Source organism: Accipiter gentilis, chromosome Z (assembly GCF_929443795.1).
Source record: "Accipiter gentilis chromosome Z, bAccGen1.1, whole genome shotgun sequence".
In the NCBI taxonomy this organism is placed as follows: Eukaryota; Metazoa; Chordata; class Aves; order Accipitriformes; family Accipitridae; genus Astur; species Astur gentilis.
This window is the reverse complement of record NC_064919.1, coordinates 59,591,248-59,618,866: the sequence shown is the minus strand read 5'-3', so window position 1 is coordinate 59,618,866 and position 27,619 is coordinate 59,591,248. Positions and strand designations below refer to the sequence as shown.

The 27,619-nt window shown below is 40.6% G+C and overlaps 1 protein-coding gene across 1 annotated transcript in view; it reads right to left on the bottom strand.

The window, feature by feature from the left end:
• Nucleotides 1-27,619, bottom strand: part of MAP1B (microtubule associated protein 1B) — a 72,338-nt gene that overhangs the window by 16,539 nt on the left and 28,180 nt on the right. Inside the window, exon 3 of the mRNA XM_049794522.1 lies at nucleotides 3,621-3,703. Coding sequence (XP_049650479.1) covers nucleotides 3,621-3,703 — 83 coding nt within the window. The remainder of the gene's footprint in view (nucleotides 1-3,620; nucleotides 3,704-27,619) is intronic.

Here is a 27,619-nt window from a genome sequence, read left to right as displayed (position 1 = left end):
GCTCTTTCCTAAAGTACAGCATTACTTGCCTCTCAGTTGTGAAAAAATGACTGAAAAGTTACAGCCACAAATCACATATCAAAGTGTCATATTTAGACTGTCATTCTGTTGTAAACTGAATCATCTAGAAAGTCAAGGGACAATTCTGTTTCACCATAATCATAAACTTGAACTTCAAGCACTCAGATACACTCATATGCACGGTTTACATCTCATGATGTCACTCACTATGGACACTGTAAGTTTTTAAAGTGTGCCAGCCCATGACCTTTTTCAATATAAATATAATAATATATATAATATATAATGAATAATAAATATAATTTCAATAAAAAAGTGAATTAAGTGGATGCCTGATGGCACAAATGAGTCTACTACTGAGAAATAACCTTCTGCATTTTTAAATAACTCTTAACTATTTTAAAGTAGATGCTTGTTACTTTACTTGACCCTCACTACAACTACCAATAATTCCTGTTTCCCCCCAAGGGGGAGATTTACTCCCATGCTAAGAGAAATCCATATATACAGTATACTTCTGTTGGCCGAATTCAACTTAAATTTAAGAATAAAACTAAACAAAACCTGTATAAGATTCTGTACCGTTGAGTAAATTTTTTGCAAATACTTCAAAAGTGTTATCCAACACTGAAAATTCAATTCAGCTTACAGTAAGGTATGAATTTCAAGTGCACTAATTCCTCTGTTTAAGGAGGGATTAAGTTAAACCAGAATAGTGATTCCAGAACAAGGCTATCTACGTATTAAACTAAATGAGCAGAGTCCATCTGGAACAACACCACATGATATTGCATCCAAGCTCTATCTCCATGGAGATGACATAATCACCTCAGCTCTCCTAGCAAGCTATGCTTTCAAATTTTTATATTGATTGATAAGCAATCAGTTGTTCTAAAGAATTCCCACTTATGCCAGGGAGGCTGAGCCAGGAAGGCTCAACCTGAATCTCTGCTGAACAATTTGAGTTTTCAGTACAAGTAGAAAAAAGGCACTGATGAGTATGCATCTGAAAGAAGATCCCAACTCTACCATATTTTCATTGTTATTTCATTAAATAAGTGACCCTGATGCTGAGCAGCAGAAAGTTCCTTTAATTAAATGCAGGACTAATACTAGTCTGTCACAATTGCACTAAATAATTACAAATTCAGCAATATCTCTGCTGGATCAAGTGTATCTATTTCTATTTCAGACTAAAATATAGATAAGTGCAGCTGGCTGTCTGATGTGTGTTTCTGTAATCTTGTCTGGTTTAGCTGTATTAAAACCATAAAAGAACTGGCTTCCTCTTCTGTGTTTTCTCTTGTTGCTGGCAGCAGTGCCGGGCAGTTTGCCAAATTATGTGTAAACTCACCAGGTTTTCCAACAGCAAAATTATTTCCTGACTTGTGAATCACAGATATGTAACTGTCAAATAATTCCCCTTCAACCTATTTTATTAATTGATGATGAAATACATTCTGCAGAACTAGCAAACTCTGGCAAGAAAAAAAAATAAATAAATGCTTGCAGATTACGGAGCATAATATATGATACACATGGAAGACCTTCAAGAGACACATAAATTCAGTGTCTGGTTATAACCAAGGCTTCCCAAAGGACTACCAGAAGTTCATCTCCTGATTTCAAGACCACTCCATTTCAGAAGAAATACTGCAAAGTGATGATTCTGTTCAGCTTTAACCTCGGTGAAATTCCCAAATCGCTTGAAGAAAGCTAATAGCAAGATGTAGCCTCAGTCAAAATGGAGGTAAAGGTGGAATATGAACAGAGACAGGAGCATCAGCAGTGGTTCCCCAGACTTAGGTACAGTTGCAGGAGTGTTAAAGCAATGGAGTGGGGTCTTCTTCAGAAGGAAGTAACTGTTCATGGGGGTTTCAGAAACTTGTTTTCTTTGGGAAACTACAGCCTCTCTCCCTTTGGGCCTCTCTCTTCTGGGAGGTATTTTGGCATTTGACAGAACATGACTGGAGCTTTGGGAAGAGCCATGCCCAGACTACCACCACTATGGCTATTACGAGCCAGATCAGCAGGAATTCCTTTTAATATATTTTTCCTTTGTTTTTCCTGAATGGAGACATTCAAGTTCCTCTTCTGGTGAAGTCAAAGCTCCATGGTATACCACTGTTTCTCCAGATGCAACCTGTAAATCTCTTGATACATGAAACAAAGTTTTCTGTTTGCCATAATGGGCAGAGCATGTCTATTTCAACCTCTGATTTAATTCTCCTGCCTCTTTCTTAGTGTCTTTTTCTGGCTTGTCTCCAGTCAGAGTCTTGCTTAGCCAGCCAAGGTAAATCTCAGCTTGTAACTTCTGGCTGTGACCAGTTTGCCAAGATGAAAGCAAAGTAAAGATTGCCTCCCATAGTCTAGCGAGAGGAAATTAACAGTAACCTAGCCAAACATCTTCCAGAGCCAAAGGAGTAAAGCCAGGGTTCAGAATTCATTAATGGGCCTCAGACTGTGCTCTTCCATGTGGTCATCCATCAAAGGTATGACGAGCAACAGCGACAGAAATGGCATTTCTCTACTTTTGGCAGTTCCTTTGGCTCTTCCCCCCCTCCACACACGCTCATTTTATAGCTTTACACTCTGAATGTCTAAGAGCTGCTACCCAGCTGACACCCTTGCTCCTTACCAAGTACCTCTAATGCCTTGTAAGAGATCTTCATGCATAGTTTTTTAGTGAATGAGCTGCCACTTACTGAAGTGACTTAGTTATTTAAACTTTTACAACTTCAGAAATGTCACTTGTTTCAGACTCCTTCCTCCTGTTTGTGTTTAATAACACTTAAGGCTGATAACAAAATGGATTTTTCACTATGTACTACAAGCAGAGCTACTTCATTTCTCAACAGAAATGGTACTGTGTCAGAGCTTCCCAGCACAGGCTAGCAATGCAATTATCCCCATTTTTTCAACCTTCAGTCTCACTAGCTGAATTTGTCAATTTTGTCTTTGAACTACATGCTCAGTTCCTTGACTCTACTCTGGTGAGTTCATGAGGAATTGGCAGTCTTCTTCTGGGGCACTGTCCAGAGTCCATTGATCATCTCACATGCTTTTGAAGGACAGATGGATCAACATAGAGTCACCACTACATAGCTGGTAATTCTTCTCAAAGACCTAAATTTGTCTCAGGGCACCTTCAGGCACTTTTTTCTTGTGTAAAATAAGCATCCAAAGCTACCAAACAATGGAGGAGCAGAAGAAAAGCAGATGCAGTTTCACCACAGCTGCCTCCACTTCATCAAGAAGGAAATTTGGTGCATTATCAGAAAATGAGTGTTGGGATTAGAGGTGTGTTTCTGTCCTATGCCTCTGATGTTTAGTCAGGAGTCTGGGAAAAAATGGAGAAAATCAAGAGTTGGCTTATGTTTTTCATGGTGTTTGCTCCAAACATGTCCTTTCATCCACAGTTAGGACCTGCTCTTAGTCTGCTAAGACTCTGAATGACAGTACTGGAGTTTGTCAGACACTAAGCTGGAAGGCAACAACTGATATTCAAGAATCATCTCAACTACATGTGCTTCACTGCTCTCACCCTGTTCACTTAATGGAGCTTTTATGACACTTCTGGTGAAGTATTTCTGACTTACCTCAGTACTAACTGCTTCATCTGAGGGATTGATCAGGACTACAGTTTCTAAGACATCACTTCTGTGGTGAAGAATCTTCTGACCTGCAAGCACAGAGAGAAAAAAAAAGAAAAAGAAATTAAATTCAACCAGCATGGTTTAAACCATCACTTTCCATGAGCTTGTTGTATGTCCTGCTGTGCGACAGCTCTCTGGTCACCCAGAGCAGCACACACCAGCCACAGCAACTGCTTGCGCTGCTCATCTCTTCAGAAACACCCATGGTATGTGGTCCGTTGGGTCAGAAACACTGCTCTAGAAAATTCAAGGTAATGAAAACAAACTGGCAACAGCACCAGGTCCTGTCCCTTCTGCCTGGCCAGAGGACTCCCTGTAACTTGCCTTGGTCTCACAGAGCTGGTGCAGATCACGGACTGGAGAAACCATCAGCAGCTGAGCATCTGGCCCTTTATTTGCATGGACATATCTACACCACAGATACAGGTGAGATTACACAGCCCTGTAACATGCCCGGGTGGTTTTAATGAGCTTTTCCAGGAACTATTAACAGCTTTGCCGCAGCAGCAGGAAAGTCAGCATAGGCTGCAAACTTCCCCTGCAAGAAGCAAAGTGAATACTTGCCTATATGCCGGTGCTGCCCACCACGGCTAACGAGCACAATCTGTGAGACAAGCAAAGGAGGCCAGGGGTGTCCCCACTGCCCACCACCACCACCATTGCGTGCTCCCTGTCACGCACTGTGGGAGCGCTCCCGAGCCAGGCAGCACCCCACGCAGACCCCAGGTCCCCAGCCACACCAGACGAACCTGGTGAAATCTGGGACCCACCCTGCCACACTCCCTTTTCAGCCTTTGCTAATATTGATTAACACTGGGACACTGGGAGAGATTCCCTATGGGGATGGTCGGACACTTGCTGTGCTGCGCTGCTTCATCTTCCTCTTGCTTACAAAAACCGTAGCAAGCAGTATTAGGCAACAAGAGTGAACAGGTGTACAAATAACAGCTAGCTCCTGAATGAATAACATCCAGGCGTGTTTGGAGCAGCCTCGCAGCCCACTGGCTTTCATGCTTAGTAGCTAGTCTGTCTCTGTATTTAATAGTGATATTCATCTGGAGTGGGTGCCAGAAAATCACAACAGGACTCTTGACTTTTTTTTTCCCCTTATGTTAATTGCAAGTTCTTATCAGGCTCTTTTTCTGTGAGAACTGCAGTGAGATTAATTAGCAGCCGTATTGTCATTCAGAAATCCAGACTGGTAATTGGTCTAAAAAAACAGAAGACCTGTGCCTTCTGAGCAAACTGCTCCGTGCAATATTAATCAATTAAAAGAATTAATTGCACTTAAAAGGAAGTACAAGGGACACAGAACAAGTCACCCTTTTGCCAACTTAGAAAAGCTCCCCTGTAAAGACACATAAAATAACGAGGCCAAGAAGGGCCACGCTGAAAGGAGCTCTGCATCCCGGAGAGCACCGGGTGGTGTGGGGCAGTCTGAGAGGGTGGGCAGCCAGCCTTTCCCACATCAGTCTTGGCGCTGTCCCTGGCCCTTCCCCGGGCAGCCCCCCACCCAGGCAGAGAGCCCTGCCTCCACCAGTGATGGCCCCCTCCTCCTTGCCCTGCCTGCACCCCTCCTGCCCTCTCTCCTCCTCCTCACCCACCGAGCTCTCAATGTGCTGCGTCTTTTGCTGTTGCTCTGGGGAAGCTCTGCATTTATAAGAGTAAGAGCTTACAATCAAATGATAGAAAGTGAAGGAGAAGGAAAAAGAATAATGTTCTGAAGTAAAATGTGAGATGGTGTTGCAGTTTACTCTTTTGTGCATGACAGTGCCTAGACACTTGTGGATAATGATCTAAATTGTTTGAAGAAACCTTGTTTTCTTAACACCTATTCTTTTTGCTATACTTCTTTGAATGGAGACAGACTGTATGTTACAAAACGGGAGGAGCGCAGGTCTCCCTCTGCAGCATCCAGTTCTGGCATCAACCTTTGTAACTCAATTTATTTTTATAGCTCTGCTTCCTTGCCTAACAGGAATGCATATATAAGGCTACATTCAGTAAAATATCCAGATGGCTCTGTTACCAGAGACTCCCTCAGAAGATGCTCTGCAATCTGATATTTTAGTTATTCTGCAGATTTTCCTCAAGTTAAGAGATTAGGCAGAGTTTATTGAATCTAATCTTTACTGTTGGTAAGGAAACAAAAGAAATCATCGTCCTTTAGTTGCCACAGAAATTTCTCACTCAATAGTTGGTGACACAGAGCACACACTTTGCTTCAGGCCAGACTAAGCTTCATATGTGATTAGACATTAACACATTAAAAACAGGTAGAAAAGAAATGCGATTAGCCACATGCAATGTTAGACAAAGATGCATAGTGTCCATCTGACTCAAAGCACCCACTTTGAACTATAGTTTCTGGAAAGCAAGTCCTATCTAAAGACTTTCAGAAATAAATACTAATCATGTTTGGAAGAAATCGAAGGTGTCTGCTCATCCTTGATTTTTTTGAAGTAATGCTTCAAATTAAAACCAGATACGAATAAAGAGTCTTGGCAGCTGTTTGATTAAGAACCAGAACAGAGAGGAGAAGCAAACAGCATGTGGCAATTTCTTAAAGGGTGATTTCCACATGCATCAGCCCAGTTCCTAAGAACATAGGATCCTATTCTCCCCTACTTTGTCAAATATCAATGAATGACATTTATAGCAGGATTGCTGAGATGGGGATAGTGTCAGTAACATTTCCTAGAGAAGTGACTGAACAGATTTCTGACTTACAGAGTTGATCTTTTCAGGCCAATCAAGAAGCATGATCAGGGGGCTCACTTTTAACAGTGACTATGTTAAATTCATGCAAACACAAAATGTAAATTAATGGCAAGGGAAAGAAGGCAAGCTCTCCTTCAAGTCTTGTTTAACCAAGGATCACTACTGACACACTTCTTACTGGGCATGCCTGTGTAACACCAGTCCCATGGGGGTGCATGCTGTAGGCAGCAAGCTACTCAACAGAGGGGTTCCCATCAGCCCTTCCTGCCACCCTGAATCGACACCAGCACTCACTCGCTCCCCATCAATGCCATTTCCACAGAAAATAAATACTAGAGGAAGTTGGGAAATCTTTCCTGTGATGATTCTTGGCAGAGAAGGTGAAGAGAAAATACCATCTCCCTGAAGATGATAACTATTTGACACCTGGGCTGGCATTCATACACAACTCTTTGCCAACTTCAAACATCTTTTCTTTTTCATTGTAAAGAACTTTAAAGTATTGTTTCGCTGTCAGAAGACAGGACTGCTGTGTTACCCCAGTCACCGTGCTGGGTGGCATTAGCAGATGGCATAACTTGCAAGTCTTGCTAATGAAACTTCCCACAAGCCATGAGTAGGCAGTGAACTCTGCAGCTGGAAACGTTCAGTGCTCTGCACTTGCAAGTAGCTTCAGTGCCCAGCCTCCACCCCCAACCCCCCCAGCTGACCCTATCTTATGAAGGAATTTCTGGACACTGAAGGGAGAAAACCCCTCCAAAATGAAACACAAAACATACATTCCTAGAGTTCTTTCTTCAACTCTGAAAAGACATCTTTAACAAATAAAATCACTGAGGAAAAGACATTTTCCCAACAGGGCAATGCTGTGTTTGAGGAGCAGCAATGTGCGACCTTTTTCCTCAACATTTCTGGGTATAGGTGGCAGGAAAGGCTTGGTGTATTTTAATTCCTACTCAGGACAATACTCTGTTTATTGATATCCACACATAGTGACATCTTAAAAGCTTTAGTCCTCATTGCCTTTACATCCATGATAAGTAAGAGCTAGATGACTGAAAAATATTACCAGCTAAGGATTTTGTATATGTGAATATATAGGTGGTTTGGAAGCAAGGTGGGGGAAGAGAGGAGGGGTTTTACACTCCGTGTCTATGCATCCAAGCACTAAAGGTCAAAGCATGGGCAAATCAGACACTGTTTTACATTTAATTAGTTTGGTAGAAGAAAATACAACTTGAGCAAAACCAGGAGTAACAAATAGCTTGAGGAACACAACAAAAGTCTTCACCACTGAACAAGAGGTCAGATGGAGCACGGTCTTCAAGCTGCTAAGACTCTGAAAGAGTATTGGGGTTTGTCAGTCACTATGCTGGAAAACAATAAGTGATGTTCAAGGATCGTCTCAATGACATCTGTTTGAGATTTACCAAGTCTGATGAAGGTTATTGGAAGGTTATCATATCCCTTGCACATGATATATTTAAAGCAATAAATTTCTTTGGAAAAAAGGAGCTTTTTTGCCTAGCCAACAGTAATGCAATAATCCATAGATTTTAAATAACTTCAAACTGCTCATTGTTTCACCTTCTTTTTCTAGTGGCAACTTCAAATTTGTCCTCCAAAAAAGATGTGTTAATCTTGTGTTCAGCATGATTGTTCTATGTTATCACCAGTGTATTCAGAGTTCTGGATGACTGGTCATCTAATGGTTGCTACTTCTTATACTAGCTGAATAAATATCTTTTTCCTTGTTTTCAACACAAAGATCAATAGGCATAAACTGTCAAATAATGCTGTAATTGTGACCAGCCCCCAAACCTTCCCACTGTCAACCTGGAGGCAGTACATTGCAGCAACGATTCCAGACCAAGAGGAAAGGATCAAGATCCCCTTTTACAGCAGATTATCAATTATCTGAAGAAATCTTGTGTAAGTGATATGAAGCACTCCATCCCCTTCACCTTCTCCATTGAAACAAGGCCCCCAGGGCACGTTAAGTTTCCTGCTGACCTAAACTGCAAGCTGGAGAAATAGGTAAGTACAGCATTAAGCAAGGCGGTGGGTTTTACAGAGTTGCCAAAGCAAATTCTGATGTTGTAAAAATCTGGAATTCTGTATCTGCAAGTAAAAAGAAAATGATTTGCAGACTTGATGGAGAAATGACTGTATGAAGTCCAGGCACTGGACTACAAGAGCAGAACTTCAGAAAGCCCCTTCCAGGCATGCTTTGAAAGCCCTGCAGGTGATGCTGGGGGCTGTAGAGGCTAATCAGTCAGTCCCCATCAGGTGACGTGATGGGGAGTGCATAAGACGGGCATAACTCCATTTACATCAGAGAAAACAGATTCACTGCCTCCAGGGCTCAATTCAGCCCAATGACTTCTTAAATTTAAGCTGGGTGCTAGGAAAATATAATCATTTTTTCCAGCAAGAACTCTTATATTTGTAAAAATATTGGAGTACTTTACACATTTCTAGGTGAAAATAAAATCCATACCTGCAAGGATGCTGAGTTGGCATGACAGCTGTGAACAAAAAGTCAGCTCTACTAACATTGCTGAGCTCTCTGATGGTGACAAAGATTTAGAAGAGTGACACTGACTGCAAAGTGTGACCGTTTTCCTTGTAATTCTTTAAACCTGCTTGTTCCAAACACAATGGTTAGTTCAGATTCATATCTAATGTTACATGCTTTTTATAGAGAATTACATGTTGTTTCCACAAAGTTAGGTTAATCTTCCTTGCATCTGATCTGCTGGAATACTGAACCTTGTTGTGACTCTGCAGGAAGCATAAATCCACATTTATCTTTTCCCTCTCCCTGCATAAATGGAATTCATATTCAAATTTCATGTGGTTCAGCTGCAGCCTGGTGATAGTTAAAACATTTTTCCTACTCACACCTGACTTTCAACAATTTATAAACTACAAGTCCTGAGAGGCAATGTCCTGCAGCATATTATACTTTGGGATTCTTAAGCTCACATTTATTTAAGGAAATAAGGCTAGTTGCATATAATTTCATTATAGTTCTTGGATAAGTCCTTATCTGTCAGATCTCATTTGGGTTTATACTTCCAGGTAATAATAGAGCCCTGGAAGTGGAAGGGTAGCGAGAGGATGATGATAGAGCCTGAACAGTAACTGCAAGATTCAGCCTCCAGTTGCTATACACAAACCCAGTTCACCAGTCCTTGCTCAGGACTCTTGAACAGCAATGAGGGAAAGTAAGCTGACCTGTTTGCACTAATATTCATAGCTGGATTCATATCTTCTGCCTTAAAACTTTAATCTCCAATACTTCCAGACTTATGAACTGAGCTGTGCTAGGAGCTACTCCAGGAACTACAAGTGATCACAGTGGAATTCACTGCTCTGCGACTCATTCCCACTGAAATCTCCTGAAGTAAATTCAAGACATTAAAACATGTTTTCACACACCCTGTTGATCAAAAGACTAATTGTATCAACTTTTCACACTAAATATTGATTTCTTGCCCTATTTGGCAATTTTGTGTGACATCTAATTTGCTGTCAAAATACAGCCATTTATCAGGTGGAAGCAAACTGCTCCCTTTCACTCCCATCTGTTACTGTCAGGGGCAAATCATTATCCTCAGCTGTCATTCCTCACCCTCAGAAACAGTATTTTTCACATAATTCTTGATGGTTTACAATTTCAGGGCTCTATGAAGGACTGTAAAGCATTAAAAATCTTTTCTGAGCAAAGTAGTACTACAAAAAGTACTCTGAAAAAAAAAAAGTTGAAGCAAATCAGTCTAAAGCACAACAAAACTAGAAGTTTATATATTATATTATATTTTTAATGCCTACTAAAATAGGTTTATCTCCCAAAAAGGGGATAAGCCACAAAAACTGAACCAAGTACGCTAGGGATTTCATTATCAATTTCACAGAGACTCTGGACAGGAATGAAATTTAAAACCAAGATTGCTGAAGACCTCAATAAAATCAGAGTCAAAAAGAACAAGAATACACCTCCTATTTATATATTGGACTTGAAACAGTAGTGGAATCCAATAGTTCTGATAAATGGGTTCACCCTTGACTTTGCTTAAGAAAAAATTATATCCAGTAGTCAGTCAACAGCACTAATCTGTTCAATGAGTTCAGCTACAAGTTATTGCTATTGAGCATTAAAATCTGCCACTGACAGGAAAAAGACAAGCCTTTTCTTGAAGTGAGTGACTGTCTTTAATTATTGGAATCCTTCTTTGATCAGGGAACCAAACATTCCTTATCCATCCTATGATAACCTATTATTCCCAATCCCTAAGATTTCATATTTTTGGGGGAACTATCCAATATCCTGACCAGCTGTTGTACGGAGAGTGGGTCCATGGCAGCAGTCTTTGCTTTCCCATTTGTTGCCTAATTGTTGCTGTAGTCAGGCATGGCTACCTCTGAACTCTCCCATTTCTGTTCTTTTAGTGGCCTGTGTCATTTGCAATCCTCATGGTGGATAAAGCTCAAACCCTGGAAGCCCTGTCCACCACTATTTGGCAGCACTGTAATTTCCATGACAGGATGGCAAGCAAAGGACATAAATCTGAACTGGCACAACTGGAATTATGCTTTGCAAACAGGTGAGTGCAGCTTTATGACCTTACTCCAAGAAATGATCACCTGTAATTATAGGAATGGAAAAAAAGGAGTGTTTAGAGAGCAGAGCAGTTTAATATCTGGGCAGAAAAAGAGGGAAGAAGTGATGGCTGGAAGGCCATGCAATGCCCCTAGTCGTGAGAACTGCCTAGTTCAAAAGCACAGCTATAGTCAGTGTGGCTCTGAGAAGCCAACACCCCATCCCATCCCAAGCGTCTGACATGGGCTTTCACCAACAATTCATTTACCTGAAGTCACCATCTCACTCAGGAATCACCCTTCCAACCTTGAAATGAGAGGTTTCAGAGACAGCTAGAAGACTGTTGCACTCATAAGCACTTGCCAGTGTGCTTGCCAATGTGACACCCTGTCCTGGTTTCAGCTGGGATAGAGTTAATTGTCTTCCTAGTAGCTGGTACAGTGCTATGTTTTGAGTTCAGTATGAGAAGAATGTTGATAACACACTGATGTTTTCAGTTGTTGCTAAGTAATGTTTACTCCAAAGTTAAGGTTTTGTCAGCTTCTCATGCCCAGCTAGTGAGAAAGCTGGAGGGGCACAAGAAATTGGGAGGGGACACAGCCAGGGCAGCTGACCCAAACTGGCCAACGGGGTATATTCCACACCATGGGACATCACATCTAGTAAATAAACTGGGGGGAGTGGGTGTGGGGGATCGCCACTCAGGGACTAACTGGGCGTTGATCGGCAGGTGGTGAACAATTGCCCTGCGCATCATTTGTACATTCCAATCCTTTTATTACTACTGTTGTCATTTTATTAGTGTTATCATTATCATTATTAGTTTCTTCTTTTCTGTTCTATTAAACCGTTCTTATCTCAGCCCAGGAGTTTTACTTCTTTTCCTAATTTTTTCCCCCATCCCACTGGATGAGGGGGCAGTGAGTGAGCGGCTGCGTGGTGCTTAGTTGCTGGCTGGAGTTAAACCACAACATGTCCATTTACAAGAAGGGTCAGAGGGAGGATCCGGGGAACTACAGGCCTGTCAGCTTGACCTCAGTACCAAGGAAGATTATGGAACAGTTCATCTTGAGTGCTCTCACATGACATATGCAGGACAAACAGGGGATCAGGCCCAGTCAAGATGGGTTTACGAAAGGCAGGTCCTGCTTGACCAACTTGATCTCCTTCTATGACCAGGTGACCCACCTAGTGGATGAGGGAAAGGCTGTGGATGTTGTCTACCTCGACTTCAGCAAGGCCTTTGACACTGTCTCTCACGGCATACTCCTTGAGAAGCTGGCGGCTCATGGCTTAGACAAGTGTGCTCTTGGCTGGGTAAAAAACTGGCTGGATGGACGAGCCCAGAGGGTTGTGGTGAATGGGGTGAAATCCAGTTGGTGGCGAGTCACAAAGTGGTGTTCCCCAGGGCTCAGTGTTAGGCCCGGTTCTGTTTAATATCTTTATCAATGATCTGGACAAGGGGATCAAGTGCACCCTCAGCAAGTTTGCGGATGATTGGGTTGGACGACACCAAGCTGGGAGGCACGGTCGATCTGCTTGAGGGTAGGGAGGCTCTACAGAGGGATCTGGACAGGCTGGGTCAATGGGCCAAGGCCAACTGTATGAGGTTCAACAAGGCCAAGGGCCGCATCCTGCACTTGGGTCACAGCAACCCCAGGCAGCGCTACAGGCTTGGGGAAGAGTGGCTGGAAAGCTGTCTGGTGGAAAAAGACCTGGGGGTGCTGGTTGACAGCCGGCTGAATATGAGCCAGCAGTGTGCCCAGGTGGCCAAGAAGGCCAATGGCATCCTGGCCTGTATCAGAAATAGTGTGGCCAGCAGGAGCAGGGAGGGGATCATCCTCCTGTACAGTGAGGCCACACCTCGAGTCCTGTGTTCAGTTTTGGGCCCCTCACTACGGGAAAGACTCGGAGGTGTTGGAGCGTGTCCAGAGAAGGGCAACCAAGTTGGTGAGGCGCCTGTAGCACACATCTTATGAGGAGCAGCTGAGGGAACAGGGGCTGTTTAGCCTGGAGAAAAGGAGGCTGAGGGGAGACCTTATCGCTCTCTACAACCACCTGAAGCGGGGGTGTTGTGAGGTGGGTGCTGGTGTCTTCTGTCAGGTGGCTGGAGATACGACAAGAGGATTCTATGAGTCTATGATTCTATAACATGGAAATATTCATATATAGCTTTATGTCTTATTCTTCAACTGTTTTGCCCTTAAAGCCTTTTTATAAAAATTGTAGTCTTTTCCATTAATTTCAAGGCACTTATTAATGCTGCATATAAACAAAATTTAGGATCTACCTCCAAAATATTCACAGTTCAGAGTGGCTTCTTGAGATGCGTCTTTTAGTCTTGTTTAGGAATATTTCCACATATTGGTTTTGTAGATTAAAATTCTAGACACACTGTGATCTCTGAACAACTATTTTCACAAGGAATTTTATCTTTAAAACACATGTGATAGAGGTGAAAGAAGTCTAACCCCATAAAATAGAGATAAGGAAACAATATCCAAGGTCATACAGAAACAGAAACCTGACCAACCAGAGTGCTGCACCTACACAATCCTTTTGGTTGTCAAGGTACATCACTATACTGTGCATTAGAAAATACTGAAAACTTAAAAAGCTATGCATAATTGATTTTTTTTCTTCAGACAGACCCCCTAAGTCACCTTTAACTACTTCCCAGAGCTGAAATTCTTCCATAAACCACTTGCCTAGCTATTAAATATCTACATCATTTAACAAATAATAATCTTATCACTGCAGACCTTGAAACTCTACAAATGGCAATAGAAAACAGAAACCAAAACCCACCAAAATTTGTGAGAAATTTGTCTAGGACTATCTAGGCAAAAGCAAAAATATGTAATCTTTTCCTCTCTTAGTTTTTGTATTTCATAAATTTGAGGTAGGCAGGTAGGCGATGGTGAGATTCTCTGTAAGCAGCTGTCTTGAGTTACACATCTCCATTACAAATAATAATCTTAAAAAGCTGTTAACAGCACATTAGTAAATTAATGGCATGTATACTATGGTCAGCCCTATATTTTTGGGCTGTAATCCCTTCATTGTCTCACATTAATCTCTCTCCTACCCTTAAATCTTAAACACATAGTAAATGGCAAGGGCAGCTCTGCGATACACCACAGAACTGATCCATGGATCTGGAGCTTTAGTTTTCAGCTGCACAGTGCATTGCCCCAGTACTGCATAGAAACTAGCAGCCAACATGCACCATGATGGGAGACTGCAGTGATGCAGAGCTGACTCATCAGTCCTGTAGGTCAATGAAAGTCCTAGTCTGAGCCTGCATTTGGGAGTATTACTAACCAGTGAAGAAAAAGCAAGCTGCGCAATGTCAGACCTCTTCCAGAAGCAACCTTCTCTGTCTAGAAAGAAGGAAATTTCTTCTTTCACCGCTGGAAAACATCTTGGACCCAGAAACTAAAATAATCCTAAACTGAGCAGACCATTTCCCAGTATAATTTATATGCAGTAGTCCCCACAATGTGATATTTTAACTTTGCTCACTGATTCAGCAAAGGAATCTCTTTCACATCCCAACTCGGTGTTAACTGTCAAATAGCCAAATAAAACCTTATTTGGAAAAAATACTATTTCTTTCTCAATACCTCTGTGGCTCATTACCTTACACTCCACTGTTTATCAAACAGCACCATATATCATAATTCACAGGACTGGTTAGAAGCTTAAGTGTTCTTTTGTTATACTGAGTGCCCAGTATATTCACACTACAGACAAAACCATTTACCGGACTGTTAAAGAAGTTAAGTAAATTTGTGGATCAAAGGAAAAGTGCTTGGGACTATTTCCAAGGGCTGTTTTTTATGGAAAACAAACATCAGATTTATTTTAATGACTTCTTATAACAAAATACGATTGTGCCAATCTGCATTAAATAACAGAGAGTCTTACTCAAATCCAGGTGCAGTCCACAGGAAAATTGCCACTGAGCTCAATGACGAACGGAAAAGATTCTTTGATTATAAATATCTGCTGTTGAAAACAAGATAGGGACCATCAGCATTATGTTTCTCCTTAATGGAATTTAAGCAAGTAGCCAAGATCCTTCCTGTATTTTTCAAAAAAAAACAACTTCAGTTAAATGTACTTTATCTCCTTTCAAATGTTGACGTTGCTAAAACCTCCTTTTTATGTCCTTCTATTTTACCTCCCTGTGCTGCAGTCCTGGCTGTATTATTCTGCCCTCACCATCCTGACTGCCAGGGAAGAGAAGTTTGCTCAGAGGTTTTTCCTTTTCTCTGCAGCACACTGTGCAGATGCTTCCTTGCACTTCACTGCAACTCCCACCTTCATATGAAAAACAGAGCACAGCAGCATCAGGGAAAAGCTGATGTAAATGCAAGATGTGCAGCAAAGGGATAAATACTGAAACGAGTATTTTAGAAAAAAATAATTTCAGAGGTCTGCCTCTCCTCTTCCCAGACATCTCTACCTGAATACATTTTTAGCCTTTTACTCCTTCCCTTCACGGAAAAAACTCTGAATGTTGGTAATTTCAGAAGGTCTCTGTTAATGTTTCCAAATTGCCACAGCCTGCTTACTAATGGCTTTTCATCACTATGGCAGCTGAAGTCAAACCCAAAGCTCCAATTAAAATCCTCTGGGGGATATTTCTGGTCTTGGGGTCATCACTGCATATGCAATTTTGTTTTAAGTTCATCTGCCATCTCTGTCAAAAGTCAGACAAGTCAATACAACCTATAAGGGTTTCACACGTGAGGAATCCATTCTTTCCCTCAAGCACATTTTCTTTGACATGTAATTATTTAAGTTTCTCAGTTTCTATATAATTTCTATCCTTCCTCCTAGTTCAAATTGGAGAAAGATTTCTTTGCCTTGGTAGCCCATGAGTAATGAACTACAGATCTGTTTGCAAACAGTAAGGGCTGTTGCGGGGAGCCTTGCACTCCAGATTAGACACTTATCTTTGCAGTACATAAAATTATTTATAATTGAATCTTTCTACAGTCTGACAATCAATAAGTTTACTTGGGAAACAGACCACAGTTTATAACCTACCCTTGCTACTTGTACTGTACTTGTACTGTAACATTTATTAGGGACAATAAAAATCCCAGGTTCTTTGCCAAAATACCTCCTTAAACATAATTTACCTAGTGATGCTCTTTGAAGAACTGTAAAGTTGTTATTTCACATGTAACAGCACAGCTTTGTTGCTGTTACCTGAACAAATCACACAACCGTAATAGCTGTAGTACAGTGGAAAAGTTCTATTTTTTAATACTTGGGTACCCTTTTGTGTGCTTTAGAAACTTGGCATTCTGATAAACGTATTATTATTATAAACTAATTTACCAGCTGTGGAATATCCCTGAGCCTCTGCAACCACTGCAAAACCTAACAAGATGGTCTGTTTCTAAGCCTTTAATGAGAACCAGGCTTAAGCTTTTCCCCTGGCAACCATCTGGATTTCCAGCTCCATAGGACAACTTGCCCAAAGCTTTTATTTTGCTTTATATATGGTCAGTGAAAAAAGCCATGATGATAAGCAGTGTTGCTAATCAATTTCTGGACGTGAATTCACTGTCCTATTCTAGCAGCAACTGCTTTCCTGGTCTGAAAGAGCAGAGCAACTGTTCTACCCGAAGGCAGAGATCTTGCTCTGCCAAGACAGAGACTCACTTGAAAGCCTCGGAACACCTTCATCCTCTGATTCTTTACTGGATGTGTGCAATTTGCCACCATGATTGTTTTATACGAATTGCAAATATAATATGAAATCAATTGCCTCTGCATACAATACAGGCAAGTACTACTAATTAATTCCAGGTTTTACAAAGAAGAAAATGAGAAGGCACACCTGCCAGCTAGATGTTTTAGCACAAAGGGAATATTCTTTTGGCTTTCATTTCTGGAATTAAAACAAGCCATAAAGTAGTCCCTCCGGTCTTTTATTTATTTATTCTTTATGGACCCTGTACACTCTCTGCACACCAACTTCTATATGGAAAAATAAGTGAAGAACAGATCTAGTTCTAAAAAGAACTATTTTAATCTCCAAGTGTTTGAGTTACCATTTCTGATACCCTTTTGTACTCCCTGTTTCCCTCCTAAGAAGAAGCAGTTGCCTGGAGAAATAGTTGAGGCAGCTTCTGAGATGAGGAGCTGCGGACTAACTACTCTTGCTGACCCATAATGGGAGGATCCTTTCTGCTTACACAGACACAGCAAGCTTTTACAGGAGCGCACAGAATTCACACCTAGTGAAATAGTTTCCATATGCAAGAACTGCTGCAGAGAACTGTGTCATCTCTAACGAAACAGCCACCAAACTCCCAGGAAGTCCACCGCAATGCTCAGTACACATCAAAACTAGGTACTTTAGAATGAAAAAAAGCAAAAGCTCACCCTGTCATGGAATGGAAAAACATTTAATTAAATATGAGCTCTGCCTCAGGTTCTGTTTCTTGCAGCTAAGCCTTCTTACTTTTCCTAAATCTTAATTGTTATTTTGGAACCTCTGATCACCCTTTATGCCTCAAGAATACAAATCTCTGAAAATACTTTATGTCACCCAGTAGGAACAGTCGTAAAATTTTGGCCTGGTCCTTTGTGACATTGTTGGAAACCTTTAGCATACCATGATTCCTTAAACTTTAAGGTCTATTATTCCCTTTATGTGTGTGCTTAGCTCCTATTAATGCCGATGAGAGTTATGTGCATACAACAATGAACGATTAAACTCTTCATTGTTTAAGAGGTGGTTATCAGCCCTGTGCTGCTTTAGAAAAAAACATCAAGGATATTGCAAGTACTATGGGGAGTTAATCTCATTACACACTACTAATAGCATTTGTGGCAGTGTTTGCTTCTTAAATCAACCACAGGTGACCACCTGGTGCCCTGTAACTGGAAAGCTGCTTCCACAACACATGCACAGACCAGTCTCTGCTTAGGAGATTAATCTGTAAGCTGCTATGAATCTTTTCTCCTGACACTTTCACTCCCACGGAGAACAACATGTGTTTTTATTTTCAGTTTGAGTATTTGTAACTAAACAATAGAGCATTTTTAATTAATTTTTAACTACATGAATCCCTAATTTTATTTTTTTTTTTTGGAAGAATCATCAATTCAAATACAAAAGTGCTTAGTTAGGAATGAACATATTGTGATGTTTTCAACTGCAAACTTCTCACAGGCTGGTCTTTTTGAGTTACCGTATGATCGGCTTCACCTAGTACTTTCCAAAAGTAAAATTCCTGCAAGGCTGATTTTAAGTACTCTTCAAGACAGGAATCAGAGAAAATAAAGACATGTGCAAAAAAGAAACTAGTACACCGAAAAAAGTATGAATGTATCTTTTATCGATCAGCATTGTTTTGTCTATAGAAGCTATCCATATGATTCTTAAATATAGAGATTTTTTTAACTAGGTTGACTTAGTGCATACCAATTAAATCAGCAGAGTCATTCCGACTTAAACCAGCTAGTGACCTAGCCACAAATCAGTTTTACTCCAGATTTGAACAGAAAGGCTACCAATCACTAAGCAACTGTTTGCAGGCACCAACTGAATAATTAAAGCTGGTTTCATCATACAGATTTCATCTTGCTGTGAAAAAAATTTACCATTGCAACCCCTGTTTCTGTATCCGAAATCTAGTTTACAAAAAAAAATCCAAACTTAAAAAAGACTCATTTATACTAGGCTTAGTATTAGAATTAATTCCTCTGGCTTGCATCCAGTAGCGATGCTGTAGGGTACAAGCAGGAAGAATGGTGATCACCAACTTTTTAAACAAATTTCATCTTTCCAATTACTTTTGGCAATTACACCAAGTAGCCTCCAGCAATGGATTGCCAAGATGAGACTTTAAAGATAATTAGAGAAGATGCACTTGCAAGTGTGTCAAAACTGAAATCTAGAGAAGTGTTGGCAGAATATTATTAATAGAGCTGATGTGTTGATATTGACATAGAGAAATGAGAGCTGCAATTAAAATGGAAACACTGAAGAAAGAAATGTACAGTACTTTTATGTAGTATGTTTTAAAAAACGTGTTGTATCCATATTGCATCTGGGGATTTCATAACGATTGACACTTATAGTTTATTAAAGTGGTAGCTCTTGAGCAGTACTGGGTGGATCCTAGAGATGTAAAGTTCTGTTTAAATCAGGGGATCTAGAACAGTTCAGATTTTTAAAGAGAGCCAGCCCACTTCCTTATTTATAAAGATGGTCCCTCCAAGTCTCTGGCCCTTCTCCCCAGCAGGCTCTAGGCTTTGCCTTTACCTCTGTGTACTGATTGCCCCTGGAAACATGCTCCAGGAGTCCTCAAGTCTGGAGGTTCTTACTGTAGCCCCAAGGGTCATACTGTTGAAATTATCTTCATGCTGTGTTTCCCCAGATAAAACAATTGGGGAACATGAGAGCCAGAAAAAAACCAGCTCTTGGGAGTTTCTTAAAAGAAGGTGATATGCAGAAAATCCAGATAACGGGGAAAAATCTCAGCTCTTACATAGATGAGAATGAGGGAGTGTGGTAAATTCAGTACACACAGTAAGGACAGTTTTGTTGAAATTTTGGAAGTATAAATCATTTATCAATAACTAACATCTTCATTTTGATTTAGCTAGTCTCAAAAATTCCTGTAGGGTTTCCCCCCCAAAATTCTGCAGAATCTAGAGTGGCAAAGGTGGGAATTTTATAGCATTTGGCAAGACTCACTGAGGATATTCATAAGCTTTAATAGCATGCCCTTGGACAGACACGCACAAAAGGAGGCCCATTCCAAGATACCTTGAAGAAGACCTCTGGAAACATCAGGAGAAAAACGTTTTCCTGGTTCAGATATGATGGTGTAACGTTGTGTGCTGTCTAAGAACAGATGTCTACAGGATAAATGAAGAAATTCAAGCCAAATGTAGCATTAGGACAGTCAAGCACTGTACAAATTCAGACTGAATGTGCCTCCAGCCACATCTGTCTTATGGTGAACAGTATGCACTAGGGCTGCACACATGGCAGGAAGCAAGGCAACATCACCTTCACACAAAGGGTGAGATTTCACCTAAGAAAAAGAGCATTCTATACTGCCTGCATTTCTTAACAATAATTTCTGGAGACCTCCTCTTCAAAGAACAGTCAGTGCACAATTTGGGTGGGTTTTTTTTAATTTTCAGCTGATACTAAAATGACTCTCTTATTCAACTTGTAGCCCACACAGTGCCACAGCATGTGCTCTGTATCCCACACTCCTCATTACTACACAGTCCTACCTAGACTGATGAAAACCTCACCAAGTCCTGGGAACCATGTATCTTCCTCATCTGAAACAGAACTGGCACAGAGCAACACTGAAATAGCCAATTTTTAAGCACCTGGACAAAATAAATACCCAGTGATTATAAAAAGACCTGTTGGTTACAGTGGCTTTCCCCACATAAGCCTAGCAGTGCGGGCTAAATCCCATATGCTGTTGCTCAATGTTTAATAGGTCATTGGGCAAAATTTCATTAATTTTTTATGAGTGCATAAGGAAAAACTGTATATGACTGCTGGTATGCATGGGGCAAGCAATTGTATCTTCACATACAGAGGTTATTTATTCTTTGCATACAGCTAAGAAAGACAAAAAGTAAAACTAGGACTGCACTGCTGGGAACATTCAGCACTTATCCTAAAGCTGCTTGTATACACCCAGTTAAAGGAGAAAACCAGAAGACCCGTTTACTGAGCTGCAAGGCATGGGCATTTTAGAAACAAAGGTCACCCTCGAGGAGAGCAGGTATCACCCAGACATGAGAGGGCTTCATCACTACCTCAGGGTAGTTCACACCAGGAATCCACAGGAAGATTGCATCCCAGTTTTAGGACCCATCCTCTGCGATGATGGGCACTGGGCTTGGCTAAGATCAGAGAGATTTGCTGAGGTGTGTAAACTTGCTTCCCCATCACTTCCAGGAAAAAAACTGGTGCGTCAGAGCCACGCTTTCCAGTGCTTTAAGTAATCACTAACAGGATAGGAATAAACCAGATTTAGATTTCAAAACAATGTCTCTGGTCACATCCCTTACTTCCCAGCTTGAAGGTCTCAGCAAGATTCCTGCATTTCCAACAGGTCTTCCTTGCCCTGTTTTCCCCCAAATACTGTGAGACAGTATATGTGCTTTTGTTTCTAATTTAGAAAACAATGAAAAGCAGGGGCTAGAGACCAATCAAATTCTAAACACAGATATTGTCTTGTATGAATATTACAGCCTGACACTAATATTACATATGTTCATCAAAAAAACCCTCATAATGATAGTTACAATGAAGGGAAATATTTTCTCTCTCATATGCCAAAGAACAACAACAACAAAATAATCAAAGAATCCCAAGAAAATTGGCACATTTATTTACAAGCTGTCCTTGGCTTGGTTGCTATAACACAAAAACACAAGTTCTTTGGCACAGCTCTCATTGTACACAGATTTAATCTACTTGCTGCTAGTGAATATTAGATCTTGATACGCAACTGTAAACACATCTCTGCTGTTCCCTCTGGTCAAAGCATGTGGACTTATATTTTATAGATGTATCATCAAGCCACAGCATGTTTGCTGTTATTTCAATATATTTATAAAATATCCCATGCCACTCTCCATTGAATGCTGTAAATTGCTTTCATGATCTGCTTAGGGATATTGAGAATTCAGCTGGCATTTTAATAGTTCATTTAATACATGAAACTCTCAGAAAAACTTTATAACATTCAACTAAATCAGACCAGACAAGTCTTAAAAATATTAAGGGCTCATTTATAGCTTCAGAATATGTGTCAGTTTTCAATCCACATGAGTTGTGTATGCAAACTATGTTTGGGGGAAGGAACAAGCATAAAATCAATTAGTAGGTCTGACTTGAATTTTTAATTACACTGATACAGTTCAGTCCATCCTATATCAGAATTTTTTTCCCCAAACTTGACTTTTATGTATTAACGTTCCTATATATTAACATATCTGTGAGATGGTGCTTCATTCTCATTTCTCTGAAAGCTGATCTATGCCAACACTAGTATGCCCACATTTTCCTCATCCACTTTAAATATCTCAGCACTTATCACCCCACCATTGTCAGACTTTACTATATATGCCATTCTACATCCATGTACATACTCACAGTTCCCATAGAGCCCTCTTTTCTGTCATTTTAATCTCAAAAAAAATATTCGTTACCTGTCTTAGCGGCAGATAATATATTGAATAATAGGTTCATTTCAGTTACAGATTGCAGTACATCTTCACAGTTTGCATGACAGTAAATTCTAGACCTTTCTGAATCACAAAAGATCTTAATTCTGGCTCTGAACAACTTAATTCCAGTGTTTGCCTTTTTTCTGTTCATAAACCCAAGGTCTGAAAGCTAGTCAAGAGGAATTGCCGCCATTCAGGTGCAGTCTGGCGGCTTGCAAAGATCTGTCTTCACTGGCCAAATCCAGTGCTGGCTACCTGCAGCTCCTGGTGACTCAGAAGGAAATAGGAAAGCAGTAAGAAACTAGATGCCCAGGGAAGGTTCAGCTCTTTAACCTTACAATGAGGCTGAGGTGCCCCCCCTACTTTACACCATGGAATTTCATTTCCTTTGCACCGCCAGCATCACAAAATGTTGAATAAGTTTGTGCTAATTAGTTACAAAACCTTCATCCTTTCTTCCCTTGTCCCTTTCTCCAGTTGTCCCTTGTCTCCTTTCTGTCTTAGTTGTAATTTTCAGGGACAAAAACTCTCATGAGAAGTATGTGAACTGACACAAACATGCAATATAAACAAGTAACCCAAGAGCAGCACCTGCTGCCCATGAGTCCAGCATCTATTAGGTGTGTTGAGGAAATGTAGATGTCCAGCACATCCTCTGGCTGCAGGTCCCCCAGGGGAGTGGAGGTGGGCAGTATCAGCACATCAGGCCACAGCTGTGCTACTACTTACGACCTGAGTAAGTGCCCATGCCTCAGCTGTGCAGACCTTCCTCCTTCACCCCGCTCCCTGAATAGAAGGGGAAAGGAAGCTTTTGTACGAATGTCGCTGATAATGCCAGTCTTACACTGTAAGGAAAACAATGCTTTTCTGGCAATGTTTTTTAAATGGAACTTAATTTTTACACCATGTTCAATTTGGAAATTGTGGGGGCAGCAAAAGGAAGATAAGATTTGACACACTTAGCTTATATCTGAAAAATCCATCTAAGGAAAAATAAAAAAGACTTTCTAACAGAACGTGAATTTTATTGAAAGGCTATTTTCAATTAAAATATGCTCAGCTAAAATCTTTGACCAGCTTCTCAATCTTTATTTTTAGTGACAGAGGTCAAAATTCCACTTTTCGTTTCCTTTCAGCAGTCCTTCCAGCTCACTTCCCTAGCTCCTGGGAGCACTTGCTGGCTTTGTTACTCACAAAACCCCTCCAGGCCACAGGGACGCGGCGAGGAGGAGGGGGGGGGGGGGGGGGGGGAGGTTAGTCCCTGTGTGCCACATTTACATTTGGAGTGAGTACCATGTTTCACAGCTGCAGCTGTTGGCCTACTGTTTCTGCCATTATTTGCATTTCAAACAGAATCAATGGAAGCAATGAACTACAAAATAAATTGAAGTTCTTCATAGAAAACAAATGCCTTTTATTAATCTGACTCAGCTGCTGAAGTACTGAAATAGGGAAAACTTGGTAAGATTGCACAGTCTCTAATGCTTAGTAACATTTCAGGTGAGATCAACAGTATTTATATGTCAAAACCTGTAATTTAAGAAGGAAACTTCTACAGCTGGTGGGAACCTAGTTTTCAGTAGGTAGCCTCTGCTGCCCAGCTTAAACACATTAAAAAATGATTCCAAAAACAGTGCAATAGAAAAAAACCTGAGGCTTAATAACTCTTCCTCTTTTCTTCCCCCAAATATTTTATGCCACTCTACCAAATGTTTAATGGGTTATAGAATTCTGCATTTCCTAGCTGAAGGTTTGATTTGCAGTTCACAGATTGATACCTATCTCAGCCCTATTCCCATGTCCTTTAGGTCATTTCTCACTTGCACTGATCCAGAATTTGAAAACTTACTTTGGAGGCTAGTATCAGATATAATGGAGCAACTGCAGGCAGTGTTATAAATCAATATTCTAGAGGGAAATAAAAAAGGGAGCAAAGTCAGAGAGAAGCTGCAACATTCCTACGCAAACTCTGTGGATGTTGTCCATAAGAATGGTTGAACACAACACCAGTTTATATGCTTCACTGCGGCATGACAGCACTTCTGCAAGTTGTTCCTACTGCACTAGCATGTCTGCAAGCAGGCAGATCTTCTGTGGGGAGCAGAATGAAGAGCACTCTCCCATCTTTACCACAACTAACCACGCTGGCCACTCCTGCTGTAAAGGCAGCATTCAGTCCTGCTCCTCATAACAGCCTCAAGTGTCATTTAATCCCATTTGTTCTCCCCTACTTCCAAATAGCACCATCATCCATGCCCCGCTGTACATCCAAACGATATACATCATTGCCTCTGAATACTGAAGAACATTTCTGGCAAAAAAAACCCTATTCCCTGGGGAGTGGGGCAGTGGGTGGAGGACTGGGATTTGAAACAGCCACACTGAGCCTGTGGCTATGACAACAAACCTCTTAAGCTGATGGCTGGGACACTAATAGCAAGAGTACTTTGTTTCTTAATGGACCTCTGGGTTCCTCAGTGCACCCTCAGTGTGAATAGTTAGGCATTTGTCCTCCCCTCAATTCTCTCTCCCTTTTTTCCCTCTTCAAGAGTTGAGGTAGGCCTAGACAAACCATCTTTGCAAAACAGTGGCAGAATCAAGGTTACTATTCTGCCTTCCAGTCCTTGATTGGAAGGTCCTTGATCTAGCCATCAAAGGATGGCTAGATCCTTCAGGGACTCATCTCATCTCTTTGTAGATGTCAGGACACATTTGGAGCTGGACATAAAACCAAGGTCCTGTCCACAAAGCATCTCTTGACAACTTGCAGAATAGTTTGTGTGTCACAACTGAATTCCTATCCAGAAGTAGTTTGTTTTACACCTGCTTAGTGTCTCCCTGGCTAATATATTTGCTAGCTTTTGTGATAATTTTCTGGGTGCTGTTAATAAAGTCATCACACATTTCGCTCTACAGCTGCACTTCAAATAAGGCAATGTCTGTTTACTGTTTGCACTTCTCTTTGTAAAATTATTTAGTGAACATTTTGGTAATAATTATATTTTATAACTGGCTGTGCACAAGGGTCTTTGTTCCAGTTATGGCTATTGTGCAATGATTTGTAATAAAAATTACAGAAGTACTACTGAATATAAGATATTGTTCTTCTATACACAGGTAATTTGACTGTGTATATTTCTCATGCACCATCTATCACTGATGCTGGAAGCAGAAGAAACATCCTAAGTTAGATAAAGTAATAATCAGAGGGCTGTTCTAACTGGCCTTCAGACAACATAACTTCTTCCGCTGACTTTAGTGGGAGGTGGACAAACTCACTGGAGAGATAGAGTAATTAAAAACAACAGTCTAGAAAATGTTTTACAAGATAAAAATACAGGATTTTTCACACTGCCAAAGATATTTTAACTTGCTAATTAGCAATCCCAAGGAAACTTAACATTGACAGATTTTCAATGAATTAATACATTCACCATGCACCACAATGTGAATTTTCCCATGGCTTGAAGAATAAGTTAATTGTGAATTGGTTCTTGGTCTAATATTGTGAATTCAGACATAAATTATTCATCTTCTCTCATATAGTTCTATACCCCATCTGCAAGTTATATGGAAATTACCCCCCAGCTCAGATTCCACCTAATGTAAATTAGCATAGCAACAGTGAATTCACAGTTATCCTGTGTTTAGCATGCACTTAGCAATAGGCCTAAGAAATTCTACTTAAGAACGTCTTTAGTAGCTAAACAGGTCCTGTGGACTGAGTTTTGCAACATATGCATGCAGCAGCAGTCCCAGCATAAACTCTCTGATTTGTCTACCAAAAGGATTAAGAGCTGTAGTAAACAGTATAAAGAAAAATGAGTATTTCATTATAATGCTTAAACCAACTTAAATTAAAGGCATTGGTCTAATTTTACTAATTTAAGTCCAAGCAACTGCAGATGTGTGTCATTTTTAATCATCTCATTCAAGCTTTTCTCAACAAAATCAGACTAAGGAGACAAATCAGAAGACAAAGGGAAAGTTTAAAAAACTCCACACTTCAAAGTGCTATTTTTTAGATCTCTGCAAAAAGATTATGCTAAAGTATAAGCATGTGCTTAAATCTTTGAAGGATTGGATCCAGCCAAATTTGTAAGCCCACTGAATGAGTCACCTGAGTAAAAAGTTCAGAAGTAAACCCAACCATGTAGTAGTATAGCTATTGTGATACTAAAGTTGTTCTAAAAATTTCAGAAGACAATCTCTTGCTTTCATATCTATTAATCCCATGTATTAGCTTTTTATTGTGTCTTACAGTAATGTTTAAAATCTATTTTTAAGAAATAGATTTGGGAAGGTGCTAACTATTTTAAATCATTAACTTTTAGCTCTCACAGATGCTTATTTCTCTAAGTGTACATGCAAATCACCACCCAGATTGCCACCCTTCTTTGGTCCACAAAGAAACACTGCCTTCTAGTTTATGTTCTCTTCTGCTGTTGAAGAGAAGTCCTATCATTTCAGATACTTATCCAGTGACAACTTAAGGACAAGTGAAAGATGAAAAGAAAAGTTATTTCACTTCCCTCTCTCACCTCCTAGCATGTCTGATTTATTCATGCCTGTCTTTTGTGATCTCCTGTTGTACAGCACACAGCTCATCAACTGACACAAAAATAAATCCATAATAAATATTCTACAAGAGCAGAGAAAGGGGGTTGCTAAATATAAACAGTCTGGTCAGACTTCTACCCTCATCCCTAAGGGTAAATACTGTTGTCTTCTGACATCTCTCAACTTCTTGCAGCACCGTCTCAAGCGCTAGTAGCAACTAGTAATTAGTCTAGTTCTCAGATGCCTTGAGTGTCAAGAGAGAAAAAAGGCAACAATTCCTGCAAAGAGCTATTTTAAAATCAACTTGCACAACTGGAGTGCTGTGATGCATGGCTATAAACTCTTCAGAAGTGACAGGCAAGGAAGGAGAGGCAGTGGGCTAGCCCTGTATGTTAGGGAGAGTTTTGATTGTCTAGAGCTTAGTGATGGCAACAACAGGATTTAGTGTTTATGGCTAAGAATCAGGGGGAAGGCCAAGAGGCAGATACTGTGGTGGGAGTCTGTTATAGACCACCCAACCAGGATGAAGAGGCAGACAAAATATTCTATAAGCAGCTAGGAGAAGTCTTACAACTACTAGCCTTTTTTCTCATGGGGGACTTCAACTTGCCAGATGTCTGCTGGAAATACAATACAGTGAGAAAAAACAGTCCAGGAGGTTCCTGGAGTGTGTGCAAGATAACTTTCTGACACAGCTGGTGAGTGAGCCAACTAGGGAAGGTACCCCACTGGACCTGTTGTTTGTGAACAGAGAAAGACTTCTGTGTGATGTGATGGTTGGAGGCCATCTTGGGCACAGTGAGCATGAAAT